Source organism: Carcharodon carcharias, chromosome 6 (assembly GCF_017639515.1).
Source record: "Carcharodon carcharias isolate sCarCar2 chromosome 6, sCarCar2.pri, whole genome shotgun sequence".
NCBI lineage: Eukaryota > Metazoa > Chordata > Chondrichthyes > Lamniformes > Lamnidae > Carcharodon > Carcharodon carcharias.
In genome coordinates, this window is record NC_054472.1 from 139,702,953 (window position 1) to 139,729,177 (window position 26,225).

Here is a 26,225-nt window from a genome sequence, read left to right on the forward strand (position 1 = left end):
CTTGCATTTGTTACGACCTATCCCTGGGCGAGGTCCTCCAATTTGTTAGCTTCCCAAATGGGACCCCAATTTTGTTATGCTCCCGGGTGAGGAGGATAGAGCTGGCTCCCCTTCTTTGTTCAACCCCCTCAGTTAGTTGCAACAAGGTTAATTTAAAAGGATCCTTTCCCTCGTGGATACCTTTTCTGAGTCCAAATATATTTATCTTTTTAGAAGGAACCAATTTAACCAGGCTTTCTTGAGCCAAAGAAAGACTAAATTTGTTTGTTACTAAAACCTGAGAAAAATAATAGAAATGCAACACACATACACACAGATTAGAAATGAGAAGTTATGAGTCCAAATAAAAGTTTTAAAAAAGATATATGAATCAGTGTTTGGCTTGTCCCTGAGGCATAGATGGCGAGATGTTGCAGCCATTAAGTTGGGTGATTCCAGTAATGCTGACCTTGGCAGTTTTGCAGTAGGTTTGGAGACACTTGATTCTACAGGTTAGCTGATGAAGCTTCCTGTTTCCTTTTTGATTGTGGTTTCTGCTTTAAGTGCCTGCACCTCCAGCAACAAAGAGAGAGAGAGAGACTTCACCTGCAACTGCAGGGGTGACTAATTGATCTTCTTCTTGCTGTTACACACAGCACACCAGCATACTAGCACACACTGCACTGCTCTGTAGCTAGCTTTTGAACCCATTTTCCCTGTGTATTCCTGGAAGGGAAAAGACCATGTCTTGCACCCAGACTCTATTTTCTTTCTTCTCGAACCATTTTACAAATTATGAGAAATGAATCAACAGGAGATGGATTTTGATGCCTACTGAGACATGCTAATCAGCCCTTTGTCTCTGCAACCACAGGAGATTAAAGTTCAGTCTTTTGCATCTTTCCTTTCTCCCTTTTAAGTGTCTTAGCTTGAAAAGGGCCATGACACCTTTCCAAGTGCGAGATTCCATATTCTCTCAGGACAGGTCTGTCAGTATAATCCACATGGAGATTTTTCCAGAAACTGGTCACTTTACATTATCAGCCATCTTTTGCTCAGTGTCCTTGTTTCTATTTCTTTAAAAACACATATGTCTTCCTTAAAAAGTTCAATATGCCCGTAAGTAATTTGTGGCTGAAATCAGTTTTTCGTGACATATTAAACATTAATACTGTTACTAAATTTAGATCAATCAAAAATCCAGGCTTTTATCTCTTTCACATAGTTGATGTCGCATTACATCAATGCTGATGTCAGTGCAGTAATTGCTGTATTCCATTATCATCAGTACAAATTGACTTCGGTAAAAGAGATATTGAACTTGTTTTAATTAGGAAGCTTTGAAATTAACAGCACTAATGGGGAGAAAATAGCAAGACTCCCATACCAGTAAAATCAGTTTAATTTGCTGATTCTACAAAAACTGCCCTCTCAACACAGCAGCCACACCCTCAACACTTTACAAATTGATAGATTTATTGAATTAAATGATGTTGTTAGTAGAACGTAATTTGTGATATCAACATGAATGGTCCTATGTGAGTTTATCTGAGTAGGTGGATGCAAGATAATATGGTATGCATCAAAAGAAGAAATATATACATACACTATATTATCTAACATTATATTACATTATATAATTACAGTTGAATTTTTTTTTCACAAGAAAAATGAATTACGATTCCAATTCTGACTCTTTCTCACATGTGTCTAAAAGGATTTAATTGTGGGTATTTTGTGGCACAGCAGACTGAAATTTTCTGTCTGATGAAAATACAGCTTCTATATTTTGATAGTATCAGCATTACAAACATGGTGGAGTATATTGATTTTTTTCTACTTTTTAGAATGGCTATGACATCAGTGAACTGAAGAAACCCCTGCGTGCAAGTCAGTCCCAGTCTTCATCAACAACAACTGCTCCACTGGTAAAGGCATCTCCTGATTCACAAGAAGAGAAGCTGGTCAACCTGAAAATTCACCCAAACGTGACCTTTTCTGAAACTATTCAATCCAATACCCTGGACTTCAAAACCTATGTGGCCCGCATTATTTGGGATGCAGACAATGACCTGAGAGCAATTCCTGAGGACACAGTGCATGTTTACTGCTTCGAAGGGCGAGGGTCACTGGCAGGAAGCCTCAGCTCTGTGGACACAGCCAATGTAGATGAGGACTTGAATTATGACCTCAGAGACTGGGGCTCAAAGTTTGACAAATTGAAAGAATTCTGTGCCCAGAAACAGGACAATGGTGTGTAATAGTAGAGACGTTGTCCACAATCACTGGGACATTTGAAAATCCTAAAGCGAGAAATCATTGGCAAGATTATTTCATTGTCTGCTTTCCAGATTTTTATCCAAGTAATCAAAAAGATTGAGATCTAATTCCAAAAAATTACAGGTCTGTATATAAGAGCGAGATAAACTGCAAGTTGTGCCTCTTCTTAAATAGACTTTGATACAACACATTCATTGTGTTCAGATGCTTTCAGCCAGACATGCTGGTAGTTGAGGATTATTTTGTTTCCGGGTACTCTCATTACAGCTTTACAAGGGGGCATTCACAGTTTTACTGGTCTGGTGGTTTCAGACAGTAACAATTAAACAACAAGGTATATAATGACCATGGATTTTATCTTGTTGGCTCTGCTGGAGAAGAGTTTGTGAGAGAAAGTAGCCAGATCATGTATACATACATCAATCCTGTATAATCAATGAAGAATGTTCACAGGCAACTGATCTTCCAAATGATTCTAACTGTATTCTACTCCTTTAAAAAGAAAGTTGTAGGATGCAAACTGGTTGTTCCCAGTGTTGGAAACCCTGATGTCGCTAATTGTGACCTTTCATTTATACCTTTCTTCCTGATGAAGGTTTAAACAAACATCCCAGTCGGTGCCCTGCTCCATATCACTGCAGTAGTAGGTATGTTATGTGAAATGTGAATATTATTTTTAGTGTCAACCATGACTTGTAATCAAATACTTCCTGTAACTCATTATCATCAAATTGTGCTGTTATACATTTGAGACTGCTGTTCCTCAGAAAATCAGTATGAGTACAAATCAGTAATGTCCTGTTTGAAATGTTAAATTATTTTTGTACTATAGTACTTTAAATATTTCTTTGAGATTGTATTTATTTTGTGCATGTATGTTTTCTGTATTGAGCTGAATTTTATTGTATTATGATTGTTTTGTTCTGACTGATTAGCAATGCACGGTGCTCTGACAGACAAATCCAACCTGAATATTAGACTGTTACTGAGATTTACTAACAGGAATGCAAAGCCTTATCATGATAAGATTAATTGCACCATGGCGTTGAAGGAATAATTCTGGGACATAAAAGTGGATGCCTGTAATTCCTTTCTTGAAGACTGTACTTGGACAAGTGAAGCATAGTAACCATACTAACAAGGGTATTTTTTTAAAGTAGGTGAAGTTAGTGCTGCAAGTTAATTGGAACCAACATTTTGTTAACTTTGCATGATCCCCTAGTTTGACAGTACATTATTTTAATCATAGTCAAAACCATTTTTATAAAACAAAATGTATTTCTCCTTTTCTCCTTTCAATGTGTGTGCATTCCACATATGAAAGCCAGCAGACCAGCTTCCTTCTGTCGGGCCTCTGCCTGTGTCACTCAGGGGCCATCCATTAGGAGACATGCCTTCTAATTTGCCTCTCCCATTCTACATAGATATTCCAGCTCTTATCTGTTACTCCCTCTGACTGTATTCAAGTGAGGTATTGTGCAGGGAATTACAAATACAGAGCTGCTTTCAGTCTTTCTGTGGCAACATTCCAGACATGCTCCATCTAAAATATAAATAGTCATAAAATCAATACCAGCAAGAGAAATGAGAGTAAGTAATCATTCATCTTAAACAGGTAGATAAGAATGTTAATTCAAACCCCACCATGACAGTTTGAGAATTTGAATTCAGTTTACCAAATCTGGAAATAAAAAGTTGGTGTTCACAAAAGTGATGATGATGTCCATAAGATTATAAGAAATAGTGACAGGAGTCGGCTATTCGGCCCCTCGAGCCTGCTTTGCCATTCAATAAGATCATGGCTGATCTGATTGTGGCCTTATTTCCTGCATACCTCCACCCCTTTCTGCCCATAATCCTTGACTCCCTTGTAGATCAAAAGTCTTCCTAACTCAGCCTTGATATTCAATGATTCAGCCTCCATTACTCTCTGGGGAAGAGAATTCCAAAGACTAATGAAGCTCTGAGAGAAGAAACTCCTCCTTATCTCTATGTTAAATGGGATACCCCTTATTTTGAAACTGTGCCTCCTAATTCTAGATTCCTATCCTCCCAGCATCTATCCTGTCAGACCCCCTCAGAATCTTATATGTTTCAATAAGATCACCTCTCGTTCTTCTAAAGTCCAATGAGTATAGGCCCAACCTGCTCAACCTTTCCTCAGATGACAACCCCTTCATCCCAGGAATCAGCTCAGTGAACCTTCTCTCAACTGCTTCCAATGCAAGTATATCCCTCCTTAAGAAAGGAGACCAAAACTGTGCAAAGTACTCTAGGCGCAGTCTCACTAATGCCCTGTGCAGTTCTAGCAAGATTTCCCTACTTTTATATTCCATTCCCTTTGTATAAAGGCCAACATTTATTTTCCTTCCAGATTATTTGCTTTACCTGCATGCTAACTTTTTGCGATTCATGTACAAGGACATCCAGGTCCCTCTGTACTGCTGCAAGCTGCAATCTCTCTGTTTATATCTGCTTTTCTGTATTTCCTTCCTAAGTGGCCAAGTTCACATTTTTTCATATTATATTCCATCTGTCAAATTTTTGCCCATTTGTAATCTTTGAAGACTCTTTCTATCCTCCTCACAACTTGCTTTCCAGCCTACTTTGGTGTCATCAGGAAATTTGGCTACAACACAGTTGGTCCCTTCATCCAAGTCATTAACATAGATCGTAAACAGCTGAGGCCCCAGCACCAATCCCTGTGTCACTCTACAAGTTACAGTTCGTCAACCTGAAAATGATCCATTGAACCCGACTCTGTTTCCTGTTAGCTATCCAATTCTCTACCCATGTTGCCCCCTAGAACATGAGCTCATATGTTGTGTAGTAAGCTTTGATGTGGCACCTTCTTGAATGCCTTTTGGAAATCAAGGTACACAACATCTACAGGTTCTCCTTTATCCATGTTGCTAGTTACTTCTTCAAAGAATTCTAATAAATTAGTCAAACATGATTTCCCTTTCACAAAACCATGTTGACTCTGTCTGATTGCATTTTGACATTATAAATGTCCTGCTACTACCCTTTTTAATAATGGAATTTAGCATTTTCCCTATGTTAGGCTAACTGGCCTGTATTTTCCTGCTTTCTGTCTCCCTCCTTTCTTGAATAGTGGTGTTACATTTGCAATTTTCTGATCTGCTGGGACCTTTCACAGGTCATAGCTAATGTACCCACTGTCTCTGCTGCCATTTCTTTTAAGACCCTAGGATGCAGGCAATCAGATCCAGGGGACTTGACAGCTTTTAGTTCTAATAGTTTTTGCAGTACCTTTTTCCCAGTGATTGTGATTGTTTTAAGTTTCTTCCTTCCTCTCTTTTCCTTCCTCCCTTTATCTATTTTCCTTTCTGAATATTTGTAGAAGCTTTTACTGTCCACTTTTATACTTCTTGCTAGTTTCCTCTCATACTCCATTTTCTCCCTCTTGATTTTTTTCTTAGTCATCCTTTGCTGGTTTCTAAAATTTTCCCAATCTCTGGGCTACAACTGAAACAACTGGTTCACCAACGTACTTTCGGAAAGAATATCTCCTGTCCTTGCTTGGGATGGCCTATATATGACTCTAGTCCAACAGCACAGTAATTAACTATTTACTTTCAGAAGTGGCTGACCAATCCATTCAGTGAAACCCTGAGAGGTTAAAAGAAAGAAATACTTGCATTTTTGTTTAAAATTTCAGAAATAAGGCCTGCCACTTTCTCAGGGCAGATAGGGATGGGAAATAAATGCCAGCCTTGCCAGTGTTGCCCACAACTCAAGAATGAATTAAAGAGAATGCAGAGTTGATGATAGCATGATGTTCCTATTTCTACCTCTGTCTATGGAATGAACCATTGTATAAGTGCCAACATATAGCTGCAGTACCAGGAGCTCCTGTAGATGGTGCTGTAAATAGTTGATTTCCATTTTAAAACTGACATTGGCAAAGCAGTATTTTTTTATAAATCAACTTTTGCGAAACATCCTGCACTTCCAGGCATTGGCCAGCTGGTTGGCCCTGCAACAATACCTTACTTCCAACCAGTTAGTTCATGCAGCTCAAACACCAGGTAGCTTCCATGTCCCTGTGAAAAGTAGTTTGCAAACATCTTTGGTTCCAAATTAATTAGTAAACATGGAACCACCATCTAAATTATAATGCTACAGTGCAGACTCAATGGGCCAAATGGCCTCCTTCTGCACTGTAAAGATACTGTGATGCATAATTCTCTTAATATGAAAGTGCTGCAGGTAAAGAATGTTTGAATAATGTTTTTAGGAAAAGTATATATTTACTTACAGATATCATGTGAGGTGCTTCTCACTACAGAGTCTGGTCTGTCCTTTATAAAAGCATAGAAAGGGCAAGAGGCCAAAGGAAGTACAGCACAGAGAGTAGCGCAGGGGCACTGAGAGAGCAGGACCACTGAGAAAGCACGAGGGGAGCAGGGGGGAAGAGTAGGAACGTGGGGGCAGGAGCACAGCACATAACAGGAACACAAAGTGGGGGTAAGTGGGAGCAGAACACGCAGAGAGCACGAGGAGCTGGGGGAGATCAGTGAGGAGCCGAATACATATCCTGCCGCCACTTTCCCTATTTACTTCCTCTTCCTTTTCTCCTCTCTCCCCTTCTTTACCTCTCCCTCTTCTCCCATTTACCCTGATGAGGTGGGAAGGCAATTCACAGGCCTTCCTGCCAAGCACTTAATCGGCATGGATGTGAGAAGGTGGCAGGGTCTCCACCTGGCACCCTCCTACCTGATTAAATGCACCCTCCACCAAACTTGCCACAAGGGAGGACATTAAATTCTGCCCCCTGTGTGCAATAGCACACGTTAACAACTAGTTTAAAAGAAAACAGATGATTTATAAAACAGACAAAATAGCAACAAGATTCAAAAATACAATCAAGCAGGCAGCAAGCAACCTGTAAGCTAATGGCTGAAGGGAGCAAGTGCCTATATAAAAATACTGCAGGGATCTGGAAACAGTTGCTGCAAATATTGAATGCATTTCTATCATTGCACATACCAGAGTGCTGCAATGTCCTCCCTAAACAAACAAGTAATTTTATTTTTGATATTTTTAAGGGCAGCTCTGTGTCAGTTACACTTTGAGCAAAATGAGTTTGTCTGTTTTATCTGGTTTGTGAATATAGTCATGCTGTTCCATGAAGTTAAAATGGAAAAGTTCAGTGGAGCTCAATGTGAAAATTTTTAAAACACCTGCAGATTTCAAAAGATGCAGTTTCACTTCTATATGATTTTTGAAAAGCCTTGAAATACATATCTAAATTACAATGATTGTTAGAGAAAGAAGTGCACAGTCTGTGTTTTTGAACTGTAAAGTTAAGCATCAAAATATAGGCTTTCCTTACTTTTAGAAAAATATTCTCTATTTTTCCAAAATCCAGTACAGAAGAGAAGGCAGGTGCATAGCTTACTTCTCTCAATTTAAAGTTACTCAATTAGAGTTAATTGTTAGTTTGGAATGAAATCATGCTCATAAAATTTTCCTGTTCTGTTTTATTTAAATTGCTTAATTTCTATTACTAGATTTTTTAAACCAAAAAATGCTTTGAATTATCATAAGTAGATGTAACTATTAAGAAGGAAGGAAGGGAAACAATGTGTGTAACTCTCAGTCTATATCTTTCAAAGAGCTAGTTAATATACTAACAAACAGCAGTTGGTGACTTTTATGTTTTCAACATGGAAAATTGTGAGTTGGAAAAGTAAAAAGCCAGCCAAGGAATGCCAATGGTTACACCATATCTAAACAGTGACTGACCATCACAAAAACTGTGCCATACTTCATAATACTTTATATGTGTTGAATAATAATCAATGTGAGTTACAGGTTTTCAGAAACTCTGTTGTAAATATAATTGTAAGTCTTTTTTTCTACACAATAAAATGTTCCTATTGCTCGTCATTCTTGAACATCAATGAAAAGTGTTATGATCCCAGCTGACATTACCATGGGACGAGCTTGATCCCAGAGTGGAACCCAGCTTGATAGATCATAACTTTTAATATGTTTGTTTAGATATGTGGAGAGAGGCTACTGAACACCAGAGTCAGCTAATAACATTTTAACAAAAGCATGAAACATTTATTAAACAAGAAAAGATGAACTATATTATAATACTCCTTCATCCACAACTATACCTTTACAGATATGTACAGATTTGTAAGGATAACACAAGTTACAAAAGCTACTTTATACTCTGGTAAAAGTACTTGTCCCACCCTCCCCTTAAACCAGCTTATATTTCACCTCTCTTCTATTTTTACTTAGTTCTGTTGAAGGGTCATTCGGACTCGAAACATTAACTGTGCTCCTCTCCGCAGATGCTGCCAGACCTGCTGAGTTTTTCCAGGTATTTTTGTTTCTACTTAAGACTCGAATATTCACAGTAAATACACAGTCCAAGTAAACCAATAGGCACCCTGTGGTCAGGCTCACCACACTATGAAGCCAAGTGACAGATGCCACCCCAAACAAATGCTATGGATCTTTCATCAACTCCCAACAGATGCTTGTCATACCGTGAGCCAATAACTCTCACCGAATTCTGTCTTTCACACGAGGGTTTCCAAACCCCACTCTCCAAGAACTCATTTTGGAATCTACTCCCAAACTGGCACTTTCTCTCAAGACACCTTTCACAAGGGTTCATCTCCAGGGTTTCAGACTCTCCTTCTGAAAGTCCTCTCCCGTGGGTCACCACAGACATTCAAATTTTCTGCCACGCACTCACTCTCACTGACTCAGCTGTCAACAGTACACCACTGCTTCACATGCCCATAGCAAAGACTTACAAACCTTCAGTTGTCTCTTTGGGCCTTCTGGCTTCTCACAAGCCTTTATCTCTTTAAGCTTGAAGCTTAGAGCTTTCCTCTCTGCTCCTTACTTTTACTTCCACAAAACAGGACCTTTTCCAGGTCCCTGTCCTTCCTCTGACTAGAAGTCTGCTTGGCACTTTCTCCTGTTCCAGTCCCCTAGATTCAGGGATTTTTTCTTTAGCTTGGGATTGGCTATCTGCCCCTTCTGGGTTGCTTCTGCTTGGCAGCTGTCTTCAAAACCAACTGAACTCAAACAGCTTCCAAATCAAGCCGCTGTTTCTAGTTTCTTGTGTGTTTGTTTGTGTCTGTGGGAGGGCCTGCCTCTCTGGATCCCTGTTACCAGGCAACAGCCCAGTTTTTTCTACTCTGCTTAACTTCTTAGTCGTAAACTCGCATTAGAAATGCAAGCACCTTTTAGAAATGCAAGCACCTTTTAAAGTGAAACTAAAACTCAACTTGACCTTTTCTTAACACACAGGTACAGAAATACAAATCAAACGTAAACATTAAAGCTAAAACTCATTCCTAATACCAACAAATACCAATATAACTTACTTAAACTATCTCTATTTCTTAACAAAAGCCATTGTCAATTTATTTTCAGCCTTGTCTTAAGGTCACTCTATAACAGATCAATAATACATCAATTATAATAGAATGGAGAGGGAATTTTAATTTTAGGTTATGGCTATGCTAGCTATAATTTTATTCAAACTGAATATTCCTACATTATGACTGCTTATACACTGCGATTCTGGATCAGTAAATTTCCTTTATTTCTTTCTAATACACTTATTAATAGTTAAATAAAAGACATAACATTAAAAATTAGTGTTTTTAAGCTTAACAGATTAATGAATGACAATAATTGCTTACAGGAACAGGATAAGAGATACACTTAAACTGCCACAGTGAATGGATAGAAGATGTACAATGTCAAAATTATTTATATTGCTTTGTCTATTACCTTTCTGCTGGTACCTGTAAAGCTTGGCTTGTAGCATACTTGGCTGGGAAGTACAAAAGGCAGTAGCTCTTAAAAAATAAGCTCCAACTTGTCCTTAAAGGGGAAATGTGGCAGAGTCAGGATAATTAAGTTCAGGATAATTGTTCACAATGACACAGTGGGGCTTTTGTGGACAACTCTATTCCATTTGACGCTTGAGGGTTTAGATCCTGTTACAGATACCAACTTAGACGTGAAGACTTACAGTAAATCCACAGATATCAGCTCTACAAAAGGGAACAATAAAGTCATCACCCAAGTACCTTGTACATAGCTGCAAATGAGCAACAGGTTTGCTGGAAACAGTAGTGAAGTAAAGGTAAGCGTCCTTCTCACCTTTAAGCATGTTTCTGGTGCAGCTCAGAGGCTTAAGCTTGAGTTAGAAGCTTGTGCCCAATGGCAATTCCTGCACTCTATGGGAATCACAGAATCGTTATGGTGTAGAAGGAGGCCATTCAGCCCATCGTGCCTGCACAGGCTGTCTGAGCATTTTAACTTAGTGCCAAACTCCTGCTTTTTTCTCTTGTTTCTATTTAAAGAATCATCCAATGCCATCTTGAATGCCTCACTTGAACTTGCCTCAACCACACTTCCAGGCAGTGCGTTCCAAACCCTAACTACTTGCTGTGTGAAAAAGTTTTTTCTTACCTTGCATTTGCTTCTTTTGAAAAATACTTTAAAACTATGCCCTCTGGTTTCCGGTCCGTTTACAAGCGGGAACAGTTTCTCACTAACTACTCTGTCCAGACCCCTCATGATTTTGAAAACACCTATCAAGTCTCCTCTTAGCCTTCTCCACTCCAAGGAAAACAGTCCCAACCTCTCCAATCTTTCCTCATAACTGGAGTGTCTCATCCCTGGGACCATTCTCGTTAGCTTCTTCTGCACTCTTTCCAATGCATTCACATCTTCCCTATAGTGTGGCATCCAGAACCGTACACAATGCTCCAGCTGAGGTTTAAGCAGTGTCTTATATAAGTTCATCATAACCACCCTGCTCTTGTACCCTATGCCCCTATTAATGAAACCTAGAGTATTGTATGCTTTAGAAACAGCTTTTTCTACATGTCCTGCCCCCTTTAATGACTTTTGTACATACACACCCAGGTCTCTATGCTCCTGCACACCTTTTACAATAATATCCTTTATTTTATACTGTCTCTCCATGTTCTTTGTACCAAAGTATATCACCTCACACTTCTCTGCATTGAACTTCATCTGCCACCCATCTACCCACTCCACCAAGTGTCAATGTCCTTTTGAAGTTCTACACTGTTCTCCTTACCGTTTACAATTCTCCCAAGTTTTGTGTTGTCCGCAAACTTTGAAATTGTTCCCTGCACACCAAGATCTAGATCATTTATTTATATCAGGAAAAGCAAGGGTCCCAATACCGACCCCTGGTGAACTCCACTACAAACCTTCTTCCTGCCTGAAAAATACCCATTACTTTCTGTTTCCTATCTTTCAGCCACTTTTGTATCCACGTTGCTACTGTCCCTTTTATTCCATAACCTATAACTTTCGTCACAAGTCTGTTGTGTGGCACTATATCAAACGCCTTTTTGAGAGGTAGTTCAGGCTTCCAGCTCAAAGTTCTCCTCTGCTGTTTGGAGGTGTCATAGTAGAGTCAACAGGAAAGGATGGAGAAGTTTTTCCCAGTGTCCTAACATCCATCCCCTTGATCTTCCTTCTTCCAAAAATGTGGGCGCCTTTGGCTACTGCAGAATGAAGGTGTTCTACATAATGACACAATAATGATTTTTGCGGTTAGACATAACATGAATCTTTATTGAGTACAAACCCTTGTTGTTTACATAAACTGCAAGGTTGAAATGATGCACAAAACTTCTATCTGTAACACCTTGTGGGAACCTTACCACTGGCTATGGAACTGAGCCCTGCAGGTAATGTCTTCTTTTCACAGGTACAATGCTGAAGGTTTTGTCCCTTTAACAAGTGTCATTTGGTTGTGAAAAGATCCAATAGCACACTGCTTAATTTTGGAAACCTTCAGTAGCAAAGGAAATGGGTTATCCCTGTTGCAACAGATGATGCAAATACGTGACTGCTCTGAGAGTTGCGAAGCATAGTTGGGGATTCCTGAATAGCCTGTTATGTCAGAAGGGAATGGGGTTTTTTTAAATGCAGGGCTCAGAATTTAACCTGTGCAACACCTTCAACTTAAAGAAATTTTGCCACTTGGTGGGTTCTGCACTCTACCCAGCTGTCTCCTTCTCACTGCGGGGAAGATGCTGTTCCCTTGTAAACAGAATGTATGTATCGACACTGCAGATCTTTTGCATATGCATTTGTTGTCCCCTCTTAGTAACTACTTCCTACATTTAAGCATGCCACATTTTTCAGAACCTCCCCCGAATCAACCAAAGAAATTATCCACCTGTACCAGTTCATGGTTTTGTGACACAAATGGTCAAAACCAATGAAGCGAGGAAAAGGATTGAAAGGAAGCCATGAGCAAGCGCCGCGCGCAACAGCAGCAACAGGGCACTGTTTCCGTGCAGGATCTGGGGAAAGTTCAACTGGTGGGACGACCGGAAGTGTTCTTGTGACCCGGTAGTGGTTCGCGGAGGGTGAATGCGGGTTGTTGCTCTGCTGTAAGTTGATTATCATTCATTTGGAAGCAACTACGGTCACTTAGTGTTCCGTTAAAATTGGGATGTCTCCCTTTGCGGAGGGAGACGCGGTTCAGTGATTCTTGTGGCGTGGAGCATATTCGATTTTCTCGGTGAAAAATATTAATGTAACTTTATTTGGAGGTTCGAGGCCCAGTTGGGTTGTTTTTACTGCGTCTTTAACAGGCAAAGGGGAAGAAGTGTGTGTTTGAATTTGTTGGAGAGTGACTGTCTGGGCATTCATTTGTTCACAGTTCAGTCAACCCTCTGAGTGTTTACAATGATTCAAAGCCTACAGTTCTGTTGAAGAGTCATGAGGACTCGAAACGTCAACCGTGCTCTTCTCCACCGATGCTGCCAGACCTGCTGAGTTTTTCCAGGTATTTCTGTTTCTGTTTTTGTTTTGGAGTTCCTGCATCCGCAGTTTTTTGTTTTTATCTACAGTGTAATTTGTTAGGTTTCAAAACCAGAAAACAAAATTTTTAACTTTATTCAGAGGGTGAACAGCAGCTGTCAGCTACCTTGAGGTTGATAGTTTTTTGTCCTTTTGATAAATGAAATGTAACTCAGACTGTAAAGAAAAAAACTTGCATTTATATAGTGCTTAAAACCACAGTAAGTTTTACAGCGAATGAAGTACTTTTTGAAGTGTAGTTACTGTTGCAGTGGAACATGACAGCCAGTTTGCGCACTGCAAGGACCTAGAATCAGCAATTTGATAATGACCGGATAATCTGATTTTGTGATGTTCATTGAGGGATAACTCCCCTCCTCTTCTTTGAAATGATCCGCCTAGTAACCTATTATTGGCCTGCACTGGTGAGTGGTGTTTGTTTCCTTACTATCTATCAACAGACCCAGACTTGCCTTGTTTTTTTTAACCACCAATTAAGTGTTTTAATTTCTACAACACATTCTAGAATGGTGTCCAACTCATTTTGCATGGTGGGCTTCATCCTGGTACTTTGCTCAGTTATTTGAACACTGGGGTAGAAATTATTGTGCTTTGCTGGTTGTTTGGCTGCAGTGATACCAGTTTCTGGCCGTGTGGTCCTGCACCTAATTGCTGCTATCATATTGGTCCACAGCGTGTTTAGAGGTATCTGACAGCTGCCTAAAATCAGCACAGAATCAATTTAAATATGTAAGGATCCTACACCTGTTTCGGGGCTCTTCTACAAAATGTGTGAAAACTTAAATGGAGCATGTTTTTTAAATTGTTCTCAGGATGTAAACAGCTCTGGCAAGACCAGCATTTATTGTCCATCCCTGATTGGCCTTGCAAAGGTGGTGGAGAGCCACCTGCTTGAACAGCTGCAGTCCATGTGGTGCAATTACACCCAGACTGCTGTTAGAGAGGGAGTTCCAGGATTTTGAGCCAGTGACAGTGAGGGAAGTGATATAGTCAGGATTGTGTGTGAATTGGAGGGGGACTTGCAGGTGCTGATGTTCACATACATCTGTTGCCTTTATCCTCTAGGTGGTAGAGGCTGCCAGTTTGGAAGGTGCTTTTGAAGAAGTATTGATGAGTTGCTGCAGTGCATCTTGTAAATGGTACACACTGCTTCCACCATGTGCTGATGGTGGAGGGAGTGAAGATCTCAGGATGCTAATCAAGTGGGCTGCTTTGTCCTGGACAGTGTCAAGCTTTGTTGGAGCCGCACTCATCCAGGCAAATGGAGAACGTTCCATTTGCTCCTAACTTGTGCCTTGTCGATGGTTGACGGGCTTTGGGGGGTCAGGAGATGAGTTACTAGCCACAGAATTTCAAACCCCTGACAGTTAAGTTTTTTTCTGTTCAGTGGTAACTCCCAGGATGTTGGTGTTTAGAATGCATGTAATCCTGTGTTGTAACTTCAAGTTGGCAGCTCATTTTTAAGGTGTGTCAGATGCAGTTCCTGGCATACTCCCTTACACTCCTCATTGAACCAGGGTTGGGCCCCTGGCTTGATGATAGTGGCAGAGTGAGGGATATACCTGACAATGAATTTACAGATTGTGGTTGTATACAATTCTGCTGCTGTTGATGGCCCACAGCAGCTCATGAATGCCCAGTTGTGAGTTGCTAGATCTGTTCTGAGGCTATCCCATTTAGCATAGTGGTAGTGCCGCAAAACATGATGGAGGTCATCCTCAGTGTGAAGTTAGAACTTGGCCTCCTCAAGGACTGTGCAGTGGTCACTCCTATCAATACTGCCAGGTGTGTTTGCAGCAGTTGAATTTATGAGGAAGAGGTCAAGTAGGTTTTTCCCTCTTGGTGCCCTCACCACCTGTTGCCTGCCCAGTCTGGCAGGTATGTCCTTCAAGACTGTATAGGCTCAATCAGAAGTGTTACCGAGACACTCTTGGTAATGGACATTGAAGTCCCCTATCTAGAATACATTGTGTGCCCTTGCTACCTTTAGTGCTTCTTCCAAGTGTGTTCAACATGGAGTACTGATTTATCTACTGAAGGAGGGCGATAAGTGATGATCAGCAGGGGGTTTCCATGTTTGACATGATGCCATGAGATTTCCCAGAGTCATTGTTGAGGACTCCCAGGGCAGCTTCCTGCCACAGTGCCACTGCATGTGGTGGGTTTATCCTGCTGGTGGGATGGTGATGGAGGAGTCTGGTACATTGTCTGTAATGTATGATTCCGCGAGTATGACTGTGTCAAGCTGTTGCTTGACTTGTCTGCTGGACAGCTGTCCAAATTTTGGCATAAGCCCCCAGATGTTGGGAAGGAGGACTTTGCAGCATTGACTGGGCAGGGTTGCTGTTGGTATTTCTGGTACCTGGGTTGATGCCAGGTGGCCTGTCTGGTTTTATTCTTTTTTGACTTTTCCGTAATAATTTGGTACAACTAAATGGCTTGCTAGGCTATTCAGAGGGCAGTTAAGAGTCAATCACAGTGTGCCATGCAAACTGATTCTGTTTTGTCAACTCTGGAGGTTGCTGAAGAAATTATATGGAAGATGTTTTTGGAATCCCTTCTGTGAAGCATGGAGAAATGGGAGCTCTCCTCCCAGGCCCCCAGCACTATTGTGGGCCAATGTCAGCCTGTACTGTCCATCCTACATCTGCTCCACATGTTGGAGCTTGCAATGTAAAATCAGAGCATGTAGTAGCCCATTCACCCTCCAATAGAAACAAGCTTTCATTGTTTACCCAGAGAAGGTCCCCAGATTTCACTCACCACCATATTGATTACTCCTCTGTCAGTAATACTTCAATTCATCCTGTTACTACTGCTCTTCTGGGCTCCACAGGAAATGCTGGGCTGCATGCCCACCCACTCTATTCCTTGGTTTCCCCCTCTACCTCAGCTCAAACTCCAGTTTCCTGACGCTCAATATCGCCCCCCCCACAAAAACTGCAATTTCCTAGTCTCTCTCTCACTCCCCACCTGAGCCGCAATCTTTCAACCCTCTCAACCTCATTTCCAAGCCTCCTCTCTCACCAAGCCCCTGTTTCCTGCCCTCTTCAGCAGCAAGCAGCATTTATATAGCACCTTTAACATGATAAAATTAAAATGCATCTGGGCATTTCACAAGAGCGCGTCAAACTAAATTTGATACTGAGTGATATTGGGACAGATGACCAAAAGCTTTGCCAAAGAAGTCGGTTTTAAAGAGCAGCTTAAAGGAGGAAAGTTAACATTGTTATACTGTACTTGCACCATGCTGCCAGTGCCTTATATGATTAGCTATGCAGTTCCATTTTAAATCCTAGATTCATATGGTTAGATTGGAATATTTGCTATTCACTAAACATATGACCTATGGAATTAAACTCTAGCCAATCTCTTATTCATTGTTTGTTTCTTCTTGAACTGTTGTCCATCTGGTATCCTTACATCCACAGTGCTGTTTGGGAAGGAATCCCAGGATTTTGATCCTGTGACCTTGAAAGGTGATTTATTTCCAAGGCGGGATGGTGTGGGGAACTTGAAAATCATGGGTGTTCCCATGCATCTGCTGCCCTTGTCCTTCTAGGTGGTAGATGTCACACATTTAGAAGCTGTTGTTGGAGGAGCTTTGGCGAGTTGCTGCACTGCATCTTGTAGATGGTTCACATTGTTGCCACTGTGCGTTGGTGGTGCAGGGAGTAAATGTTGAAGTTGGTGGACAAAGCAAACTGCTTTATCCTGGATGGTGTCAACTTTCTTGTGTTGTTGGAGCTGCACTCATCCAGTATTCTGTCACAATCCTGACTTGTAAATAGTGGACAAGCTTTGGGGAGTCAAGAGGTGAGTTACACACCACAGAATTCCCAACCTCTTGACCTACTCTTGTAGCCACAGTATTTGTATGGCTAGTCCAGTTATGTTCCAGGTCAGATGTCCAATGGACCCTGTAATTTTTTTTGTCGTGTGCAGCTGAACACATGCCCTTTCAATTTTTCTGCACAAGTGCTAACTTGAAGTGGCCAACTTGTGGCCATGCAGCCGAGAGGGCATCTTGTTGGTACCCGACCCCATCGCTTCCGCTAGGATGTTGATGGTGGGGAATCCAGCAATGGGAATGCTGTTGAGGTGATTAGATTCTTAGATGGTCATCACTTGGGTCTTGTGTTGTGTGACTGTTACTTGCCACTTATCAGTTCAAACCTGAATGTTGTCCAGGCCTTGATGTATGTCAACACAGACTGCTTCAGTATCTGAGGAGTTGCAAATGGTACTGAATCTTGTGCAATCATCAGCGAATGTCCCCATTTCTAACCTTATGACGGAGGGGAGGTCATTGATGAAACAGCTGAAGACGGTTGGACCTCAGACCCTATCCTGAGGAGCTCCAGCAGTGATGTCCTGGGACTGAGATGATTGGCTTCCAACAACTGTAACCATCTTGCTTTGTGCTAGGTATGAATCCAACCCGTGGAGAGTTTTCCCCTGAGTCCCATTGACTCCAGTTTTTGCTAGGGCTCCTTGATGCCACACTCAGCCAAACGCTGCCTGATGTCAAGGGCAGTCATGCTGCCTGATGTCAAGGGCAGTCACTCTCCCTCATTTCGAGAATTCAGCTCTTTTGGTCACGTTTGAACAAAGGCTGTAATGAGTTCTGGAGCTGAGTGGTCTTGACAGAACCAAAACTGAACATCTGCAAGCAGATTATTGCTGAGTAAGTGCCACTTGATAACAGCTTCTATTACTTCGGTGATTGAGAGTAGGCTGATAAGGTAGTAATTAGCCTGATTGGCTTTGTTCTGCTTTTTGCGGACTGGACATACCCAGGCAATTTTCCATTTTGGTAGGTAGATGCCAGAATTGTAGCTGTACTGGAACAGCTTGGCTAGAGACATGGCTAGTTCTGGAATACAATTTTCAGTACTACAGATGGGATGTTGTCAGGGCATCTAGCCTTTTCTGTATCATCATGTCACGTGGAATGAATCAAATTGGCTGAAGACTGGCATTGTGATGCTGAGGACCTCGGGAGGGGGCCAAGAATCATTAACCTGGTACTTCTAGAATCATAGAATGGTTACAGCACAGAAGAAGACCATTTGACCTGTAATGTCCATGCCAGCTCTCTGCCATAGCAACTCAGTTAGCCCCACTCCTCAACCCTCTCCCCATAGTCCTGTAAATGTTTTCTGATCAGATGGCTGTCCAATTCTCTTTTGAAAACTGATTGTATCTGCCTCCCACACCCTTGGGTCGTGCATTCCAGATCCCTACAATTTGCTTAAAAAAAAAGTTTTTCCTCATGTTGACATTGGTTCTTTTGCTAATCACATTCAGTCTGGGTCTTCTGTTTCTTGACCCTTTTTCCAATGGGAAGTTTTTCTCTATCTACTGTCTAGACCCCTGGTCTGCCCTCAATCTTCTCTAAGGAGAACAACTCCAGCTTCTCCAGTCTATCTAAAATGTTAAAGTCCCTCATGCCTGAATCCATCCTGGTAACTCTTTTCCAAACCCTCTTTAAAACCTTCACATCCTGCCTAAAGTGTGCTGCCTGGAATTAGACACATTGCTCTAGCTGAGGCCAAACCAGAGCTTCTGGTTGAGGAAATTCAGCCTTGCATAATTGTATGCTTTTACTCTCCAATAGCAAGTCTCATTTCCTCTCAGCCTAAAGCGAGCACTAGCTTTCTGTGTGCACACAGGCTGGGGGAGGGGTGATGTCACAGAGTGGGTGTATTTGTGGGGGGAGGGGACAACATTTTAAAAGTGCTGTTCTCCCTGAGAGGAGTTGATTGATGAAAGAAAGGTGGTGAAGATCAAGGGACCAGGAAAAAACATTGAGTAAAGATGAGAAAACGATGAGAAGTACATGGATAAAGCCATGAAGAAGAGCTGCAGGAGAGAAAAACGAGGAATGATAGAGTTAAAAGGCAGGGAGGCACAAGAATCAGCAAATCAGAAAGGCTCCAAGATGCTGTACAGGGAACTGACTGGCACAAGAAGCGACATCACTACCGATCAAGGGCAAAGACAGCAGGACACTACTGATGGATGAGGAGCAGGAGACAAGGTAGGTGGAACACTTTGGGAAGATCCTCAACCAGCCCAACCCCAGCTCCACGTTTGAGTTCGATAATAACATCGCACCTCGGCAGCTGAATATCAACCTGGAGAAATTACCTGATTAGAGTCCAAAGAGCATCAGGAGGCTGAAGAACAATATGGCACTTGGGATCAACAAGAAACCAGCAGAGCTGTTGAAACATGACAAGAACACATCACAAAGCTCACAGACCTGTTCAGTCAAGATCTGGACTTTGGAGGATGTTGTCCCAGATGACCGGAGGCAAGGGGTAATCATCAAGCTGCCAAAGAGAGGGAACCTCTGCACTGTAATAACTGTGGGTGGGGTTGGGGGATGTGGGGGGCATAACACTGCTGTCAGTACGTGGCAAGGTCTTCAGCACAGGGCTCCTTAACCGATTGAAGGCAAAAGTAGACAGTACCCTTTATGAAGTACCGGCAGGTTTCAGGGATGGCAGAGCAGATCTTTACCCTCAGGAACATCATATAGCAGAGCCTAGAGTATTAGAAGCCACTTGTTATCAGCTTCATTGATTTTGAGAAGGCTTATGATAGCATCCATCGGTGAGACAGAGCTACCTTGCTTGTCCTGCTATCCCTTCTTAATTAGCACATTCTTTTAGATAATATCACCACCTTCAACACATCTTTGTTCTTTTGTCTGTGACATCTTTTGGTTATCTCCTTCTATCACTGCTTGCTTGTCCCAACAACCACCACCACCCCCCCCTTTTTCTCTCTCTCTCTCTCTCTCTCCCTCTCTCTCTCTCTCTCCCTCTCTCCCTCTCTCCCTCTCTCTCCCTCGCTCTCTTCTACCCCACCACCCCCCACCCCTACCCCCTTAAACCAGCTTATATTTCACCCCTCTCCTATTTTTACTTAGTTCTGTTGAAGGGTCATGAGGACTCGAAACGTCAACTGCACTCTTCTCCGCCGATGCTGCCAGACCTCCTGAGTTTTTCCAGGTATTTTTTATTTTTTGTCATGACTGAGATGACTGATGCTCCAGGGCACATCCTTCATCTCCCAGACATACACCCAGCCAAAGTGGCAGCAGAATGGATACCACCTGACAGAAGAAGAAGAAGATGGGGCTGGCCTGAGACTTGGTAAAGTGCAGTAAAGTGGGGCCCCCAAAAGTGGGATATCATCTGGGTTGAAAGAATAGAGATTGTGAAGGGCCAGTGGTGGAGTCTTGCTACACATTATCCTGCATGTTACTGGAAGAACCAAGTCTAAGTATGTTCCCCCTACTGTTCAAAACAGCGTTGGTCGATTTGCCACCTGAAGCACATCAGACTGCAAACCGGATAAAACTGTTCCATGGAATCTATGTTTGGTGAATAGTAAATGTTCCAGTCTAACCACATGAATCAAACTTCAAGTGGAAATGCATAGCTCATCATGTTTCCCTTTTGAGCTACTGAAATAAGGAGCTGGCAGCCTAATACGAGTACAACAATGTTATCTTTGTAATTAACTGGGAATTCTTCCAGGATAAAGTACAGGAAAGACAGGCAACGCTTAAACTGACTTGGGATTGAAACAGTTATAAGGAAGAGTAAAGTGGCACCAAGAGACTCACAGAGATAAAAAGACACTGAATACATAAGAGGAGGGGAATATATGCTGTGTGTGTCAGCCATGACAGAATATGGTAGAATTGTCATCTGAGTCAGAAGGTTGTGGTTCAAGTTTTACTTCAGGACTTGAGCAAAAAATTAAGGCAGTGCAGTACTGAGGGCGTGCTGCACTGCCGGAGGTGCTATCTGTCAGAAGAGCTGTTAAACGAGGCCCCATCTGGCTAGGGGTGAAAGTAACTTAAATTTCTTACCAGTACGGTCGTATTGCAACCAAATTTGAAGTACTGTACATAATTACCTTTTCATGTTTATCTGTGCCAACCCATGACTGTCTAATGAAAACAGAATCTCACAGGTTGTGTCAACACAAAACAAAATAAACTAAGTATGTACTGCCATGATAAAGTTCATCAGGTTAATCAGAACAGAAATGGCAACCTGTGATATGAGTTAGGACAATGCCTATTTCAGTAAGTTGCACAATTTTAGTGTGTGTGTATAATGTATATAAAATGGTCACTGATTTAAAGTAAAGTTTTTATTTCATCTAACTTAGCATATAAAGTTTTAAATAATTGATTTTTGGTGATAATCCCAGTAAACATTCAAACATCAGGTGTATTCATAAAAACAAACATATCGTTATTAATATGCACAAGAATAACACAAGGCCTACTTCAGATAACAACTAAGCGCGAGTGTTTTGCTTGCTAATCTAAATAGACACAACATTCTTTGAAAACACCATCTTTACTGAATAATAGATCATTCAATGTTACTAAGATTAAAATGTTTAATAGTTGTTCCCAAGCAACTATTCACACACAAAACGAGCCAAAGTAGGGAAAATCAGTTTATTTCAAATTAAGAAAACTATCATGATGTCAATGGTAACTCTTGATATCAATGTGTGAAAAAAAAAGTTAATGTGTTTTTCCCCTGTTCTGTAGCAACTGTTGCCATTTGAGCACAGTTTTGGTGACTTTTTTCATTTAAAAATTCCTTCATAAATCATACAATGATCAGTAATGCCAATATTATTTCACACCTAGGTTAGCAGATTGCCTATTTTTATTTGCAAAGATATACATAAGTTAAACAACAACTTTTACGTATATGTATAATGCACATGTGGACCATTTTTGTTATAAAGTAAGTTAAATAGAAAAAGAGACCTGTTGAACTGTATAGACAAATGACTGGATAGAGGAATATACACATCCTGCCCTTTACAGAGAAAACAATTGTTTTTCACAGTCACCTATGCTAGCTATTGAAAAAAAATCACAACCAGTTACAAATGTCTTCTGCATGTACGTATAACATGAAAGAAGCTTCAGACAGTGTGGACTTTATCGGTGCTGGGACAGAACATTTGTACTGAATGCTTCGGCCAATTTCTTACCGGTATGCTGTACCGGCTTACGTTCACCTCTGTGCCTGGCCCCTCTCAGGTAGACGTAAACAATCCTATTTCAAGGAAGAACAGGGATTTATCTCTGGTGTCTTGGATAGTATTTATTCTGGTCATTATCACATGGATGTTTGAGGAATCTTGCTATGTGCAAATTGGCTGCCACATTTCCTACAGTTGAACAGTGACTACACTTCATAAGTACATCATTGGATGTGAAACACTTTGAGACATCCAGTGGTCATGAAAGGTGCTATATAAATGCATGTCTTAGCTACAGGAACGCAAAGAACATGAAAAATAATATGCTGGAACTGAAATTTGTTGTGGCAGTAGTGTAGTATGTAATATTATGTAATAGGGATGTCAGAAACAGCAAAATCCAGACGATAAGAATTAATGTAACATTGAGTGTAGAAAATTTTAAAAGGACCAGACCAAAAAAGTGTTGCAGCCCTATTTGATTGTTACTAGGAAATAAAATAAATTGATCTTTGGGCAGTTTGGTTAGCCATATCTAATGCTTAAAAGCAATCCAAGCCAACCCAAGATATGCTTTAGCTTATCGTGCCAAGATAAGGAGGGAGGCAGTTTGCTTGTGAAAGAGATATGTGGGAATAGTAAAGTTAATAGGAAAGTTCATTCAACCTAGTATAAATCAGGAAATCCCATGTGGCTTACAGCTGGAGTTAGTAGATGTAGTGCATGACTGCTAGTTGACCATGAACAGTAGGCGCAAAAGGCAGTGTTCATAATTAATATTTGTCAATGTGTAAAACATTGATTTTGTTGCACCTTTGGAATAGGGTCTACAGAAATGATAACAGTTTAACTGAATACTGAAGAATAGGAGCCAGGTAAATAACTTTAAATGGGCTGGCTGATTTCAATTAAATGAGGAAGCATTAAAAACAGTTATTTTGAGCAGGGTTACTCTATAAAGATAAACAAAACAGAACTGTAGGACACAGATATTTGGATAAATATATTTTCAAAATCAACAGATTTTGATTAAGAAAAGGTGGGCCCTTAATGGATTAACAAACATGTGAATAGTGAGATTAGGGGAAAATGGAGAAAGGAATCACCAGGATGAATATTTTAAAAATGAGATAAAAGCAAAATGCTGTGGATGCTAGAAACCTGAAAGAAAAACAGAAAATGCTGGAAAAACTCAGGTCTAGCAGCATCTGTGGAGAGAGAAACAAAGTTAACGAGCTTTGAAGAATGGTCATACTGACTCGAAACATTAACTCTGTTTCTCTCCGTTTAAAAAAAAAAGAGAAACCCATTAAAAATATGATTAAAGGGGCAAGGACAGTCATGGTAACAGGCAGAGAAGCTAAAAGCAAACAGTAAAAAAAAATTAGCATTATAATGGTAAGAGGTTAGTCAGAAGAGAGAATAGCTATTTTTACCACATGGGCTGCAGGAGTTCAAGGACAAAGCCCACCAGGATATTTCTTAAGTGGGCATTAAAATTTCTGACTTCTAGCACTTGTCAGCTTTTTACTCATATAAGAACTAGGAGCAGGAGTAGACCACACAGCCTACTGAGCCTGCTCTGCCATTCATACAATTAAGGCTGATCTTTAGCTTCAACTCCACTTTCCTACCCATTCCTCTTATCCCGTGATTTCCCGAAAGACCGTAAATATATCTATATCAGCTTTACATATATGCAACGATGGAGCATCCACAAAAAGATTCACAATCTTTGAGTTAAAAAAAATTCTCCTCATCTCAGGCCTAAATGATCGGTTGCTTATCCTGAAACTGTGCCCCTGTGTTCTAGATTCCTTAGCCAGGGGAAGTGACCTCAGTCTCTACCCTGTCAAGACCCTTGAGGATCTCGCATGTCTCAATGAAATCACCTCTCATTCTTCTAAACTTAAGAGAATATGGGCCCAATTTACTCAGCCTCTCATCATAGGACAACCCTGTCATTCTAGTCGAACCTTTGCTATACTGCCTCCAATGCAAATTTATCCTTCCTTAAGTACAAAGGCTCAAAACTTTGCAAGATAACCTTTGGAACTCCTGATCGTGGCTGCGAAGAACAGTATATATCCCCCGACTATAACTTCCCTGATCACTATCGTATTCCTTTTTGCTCCCTCCCACCTCCAAACTCTGCCTTCCCACCACCTCACCACTTGAATGATATCCTGCACCATGGTGCCATTGTCAGTTTGCTCATTTACCCTGCCGTCCTTTTTCCCATCCACCTCATATATCTGTTGGTAAAAGTCAAGGGCTGAGACTTGTGGTCATACTCTCCTGTCCCTGACCATCGACCAGCTCTAAAGTTCTGCTTAATCTAGTTGGTGTGACAGCCTACGGAACAAAGCATCCAGGTAACTTCCGCTCTGCTGCACCGTTATGTCTGCAACCCTGACTCTAGCTTAGCAATTCTGAACTGAAGTTGTTCAAATTGCAGACACCACAAAAATGGTTTTTGGGAGTGCAGTGCATTCCACAAACTCCCACCTGTTGCACTCATCAGGTTTCGAGACATACTGCAGCAGTAAAATGTTCAATCTCAAGCAAAGACCTGATTATCACTTCATAGCACAGTGTTTCATACTGGATTGATATTTTAAACATGTAGGTGTTGAATCACAGAAAGCCGAAAGAAAGAGTACTACATCACAATTAGATTGACCATCCATAATAAAAATGCACATAACCGTGAATTCAGTGACAGAGTTGCTGAAAGATAAACTTAAGATGGACATTTGAAGTTTTAAAATTTAATAATTGACATATTGCTATTAATTTCCATGTGGAAATGAACTCCACCCAAACTATACCCACCCATCTGTCATCTTTGTTAATCTCTCCTGAGCTCCCACCTATCCCTGACCTTCTGTTTTGCTCCATCCCCTCTTAAACAGTATAGAATCCATCACATTTCTACTTCTGTTTAGCTCTGAAGAGTCATACAGACTTGAAACATTAACTCTGATCCTCTCTCCACAGATGCTGCAGATCTGCTGAGTTTTTACAGCATTTTGTTTTTATTTCAGATTTCCAGTATCTGCAGTATTTTGCTTTTACCCTCCCATCTCTAACCAGGTTGGGGGTTTGCTGCATTCTTTGTCACAATTCCATTCTGTGAAGTAAATTACCAGACATAAGGCTTTTTTTGCAGGCTAATGCAGGATGTAAATGCCATCCAATAAGTATAGAACCCAAACCCTGGCTATTAATTTATAAAATTCCTGGCAGCTTTCCGTCTTGTAAAATGATGGTTTGCCCCGTGGTGCTAAACTCTTGTGTTAATCATCACCTGGTTTGGCTCAAGAGCACCACTCTGGCATTGCAGTCTCTGCCACATTTGCTGCAGAGGAGGGCATTGGCTGAGAAGATGCACAATTTGTTGGTGTCTCTCTTTCTGGGCCCTCAGCTGGCTGAGCTTTTCATTTTGGCTCATCTCTTCCAATGCCCTCCCGAGCAGTCAGCCTCCAGAGGTCACAGCCTTCTGTGACTATCTGTGTCAGCCCGTGGCTCGGTTGGCAACACTCTTGCCTCTGAGTCGCAAGATTCTGGGTTCAAGTCCTAGACAAGGGCTTGAACACAAACATCAAGGCTGATGCCATCTTTAGTTCCGCGCCACCGGTGTTGTGGTGTCTTGCAAGATTCCCATTCTCGCAACCTGGATTTAATTCCCGGGCAGCTCAAACAGAAATATAAAGTAATTAAACATTACTTGTTTACAAATTTGCACACATCCAATAGTTGCCTTATTTGTATCAAATATATATCAGGAGTTTCATGTCATTCTTCTCCATCAGCATCCATATTATGAGATTTACTCAACTACAATTTGATTAAAATTATACTAAGGAAATTTTCCACCTAGTATATTTTCTGGATTCTCTCTTTCAATTACTTGTGCCTTCCAGGTTTCCTCCTAAGATAATGCATTGACTCCTAATCAATAAGGCAGGCAAATGACAAAGCTGTTAGGCCCTGCTGATGTCACTGTGCAATTGCCCATTAGATGGCGTGCTTAAGCATAC

At 41.1% G+C, this 26,225-nt stretch overlaps 2 protein-coding genes across 4 annotated transcripts in view; both read left to right on the top strand.

The window, feature by feature from the left end:
• Positions 1-2,240, top strand: part of si:dkey-22o22.2 (neural-cadherin) — a 289,349-nt gene extending 287,109 nt beyond the window's left edge. Inside the window, exon 33 of the mRNA XM_041189292.1 lies at positions 1,827-2,240. Within this exon, the coding sequence (XP_041045226.1) occupies positions 1,827-2,240 (414 nt within the window). The remainder of the gene's footprint in view (positions 1-1,826) is intronic.
• Positions 2,241-12,638: 10,398 nt separating this feature from the next.
• The window catches only part of ints8 (integrator complex subunit 8), a 113,258-nt gene continuing 99,671 nt past the window's right edge, over positions 12,639-26,225 (top strand). For all 3 annotated transcript variants that reach the window (XM_041189584.1, XM_041189585.1, XM_041189586.1), the window contains exon 1: positions 12,639-12,713. The gene's annotated coding sequence lies outside the window, so the exon portion shown is untranslated. The remainder of the gene's footprint in view (positions 12,714-26,225) is intronic.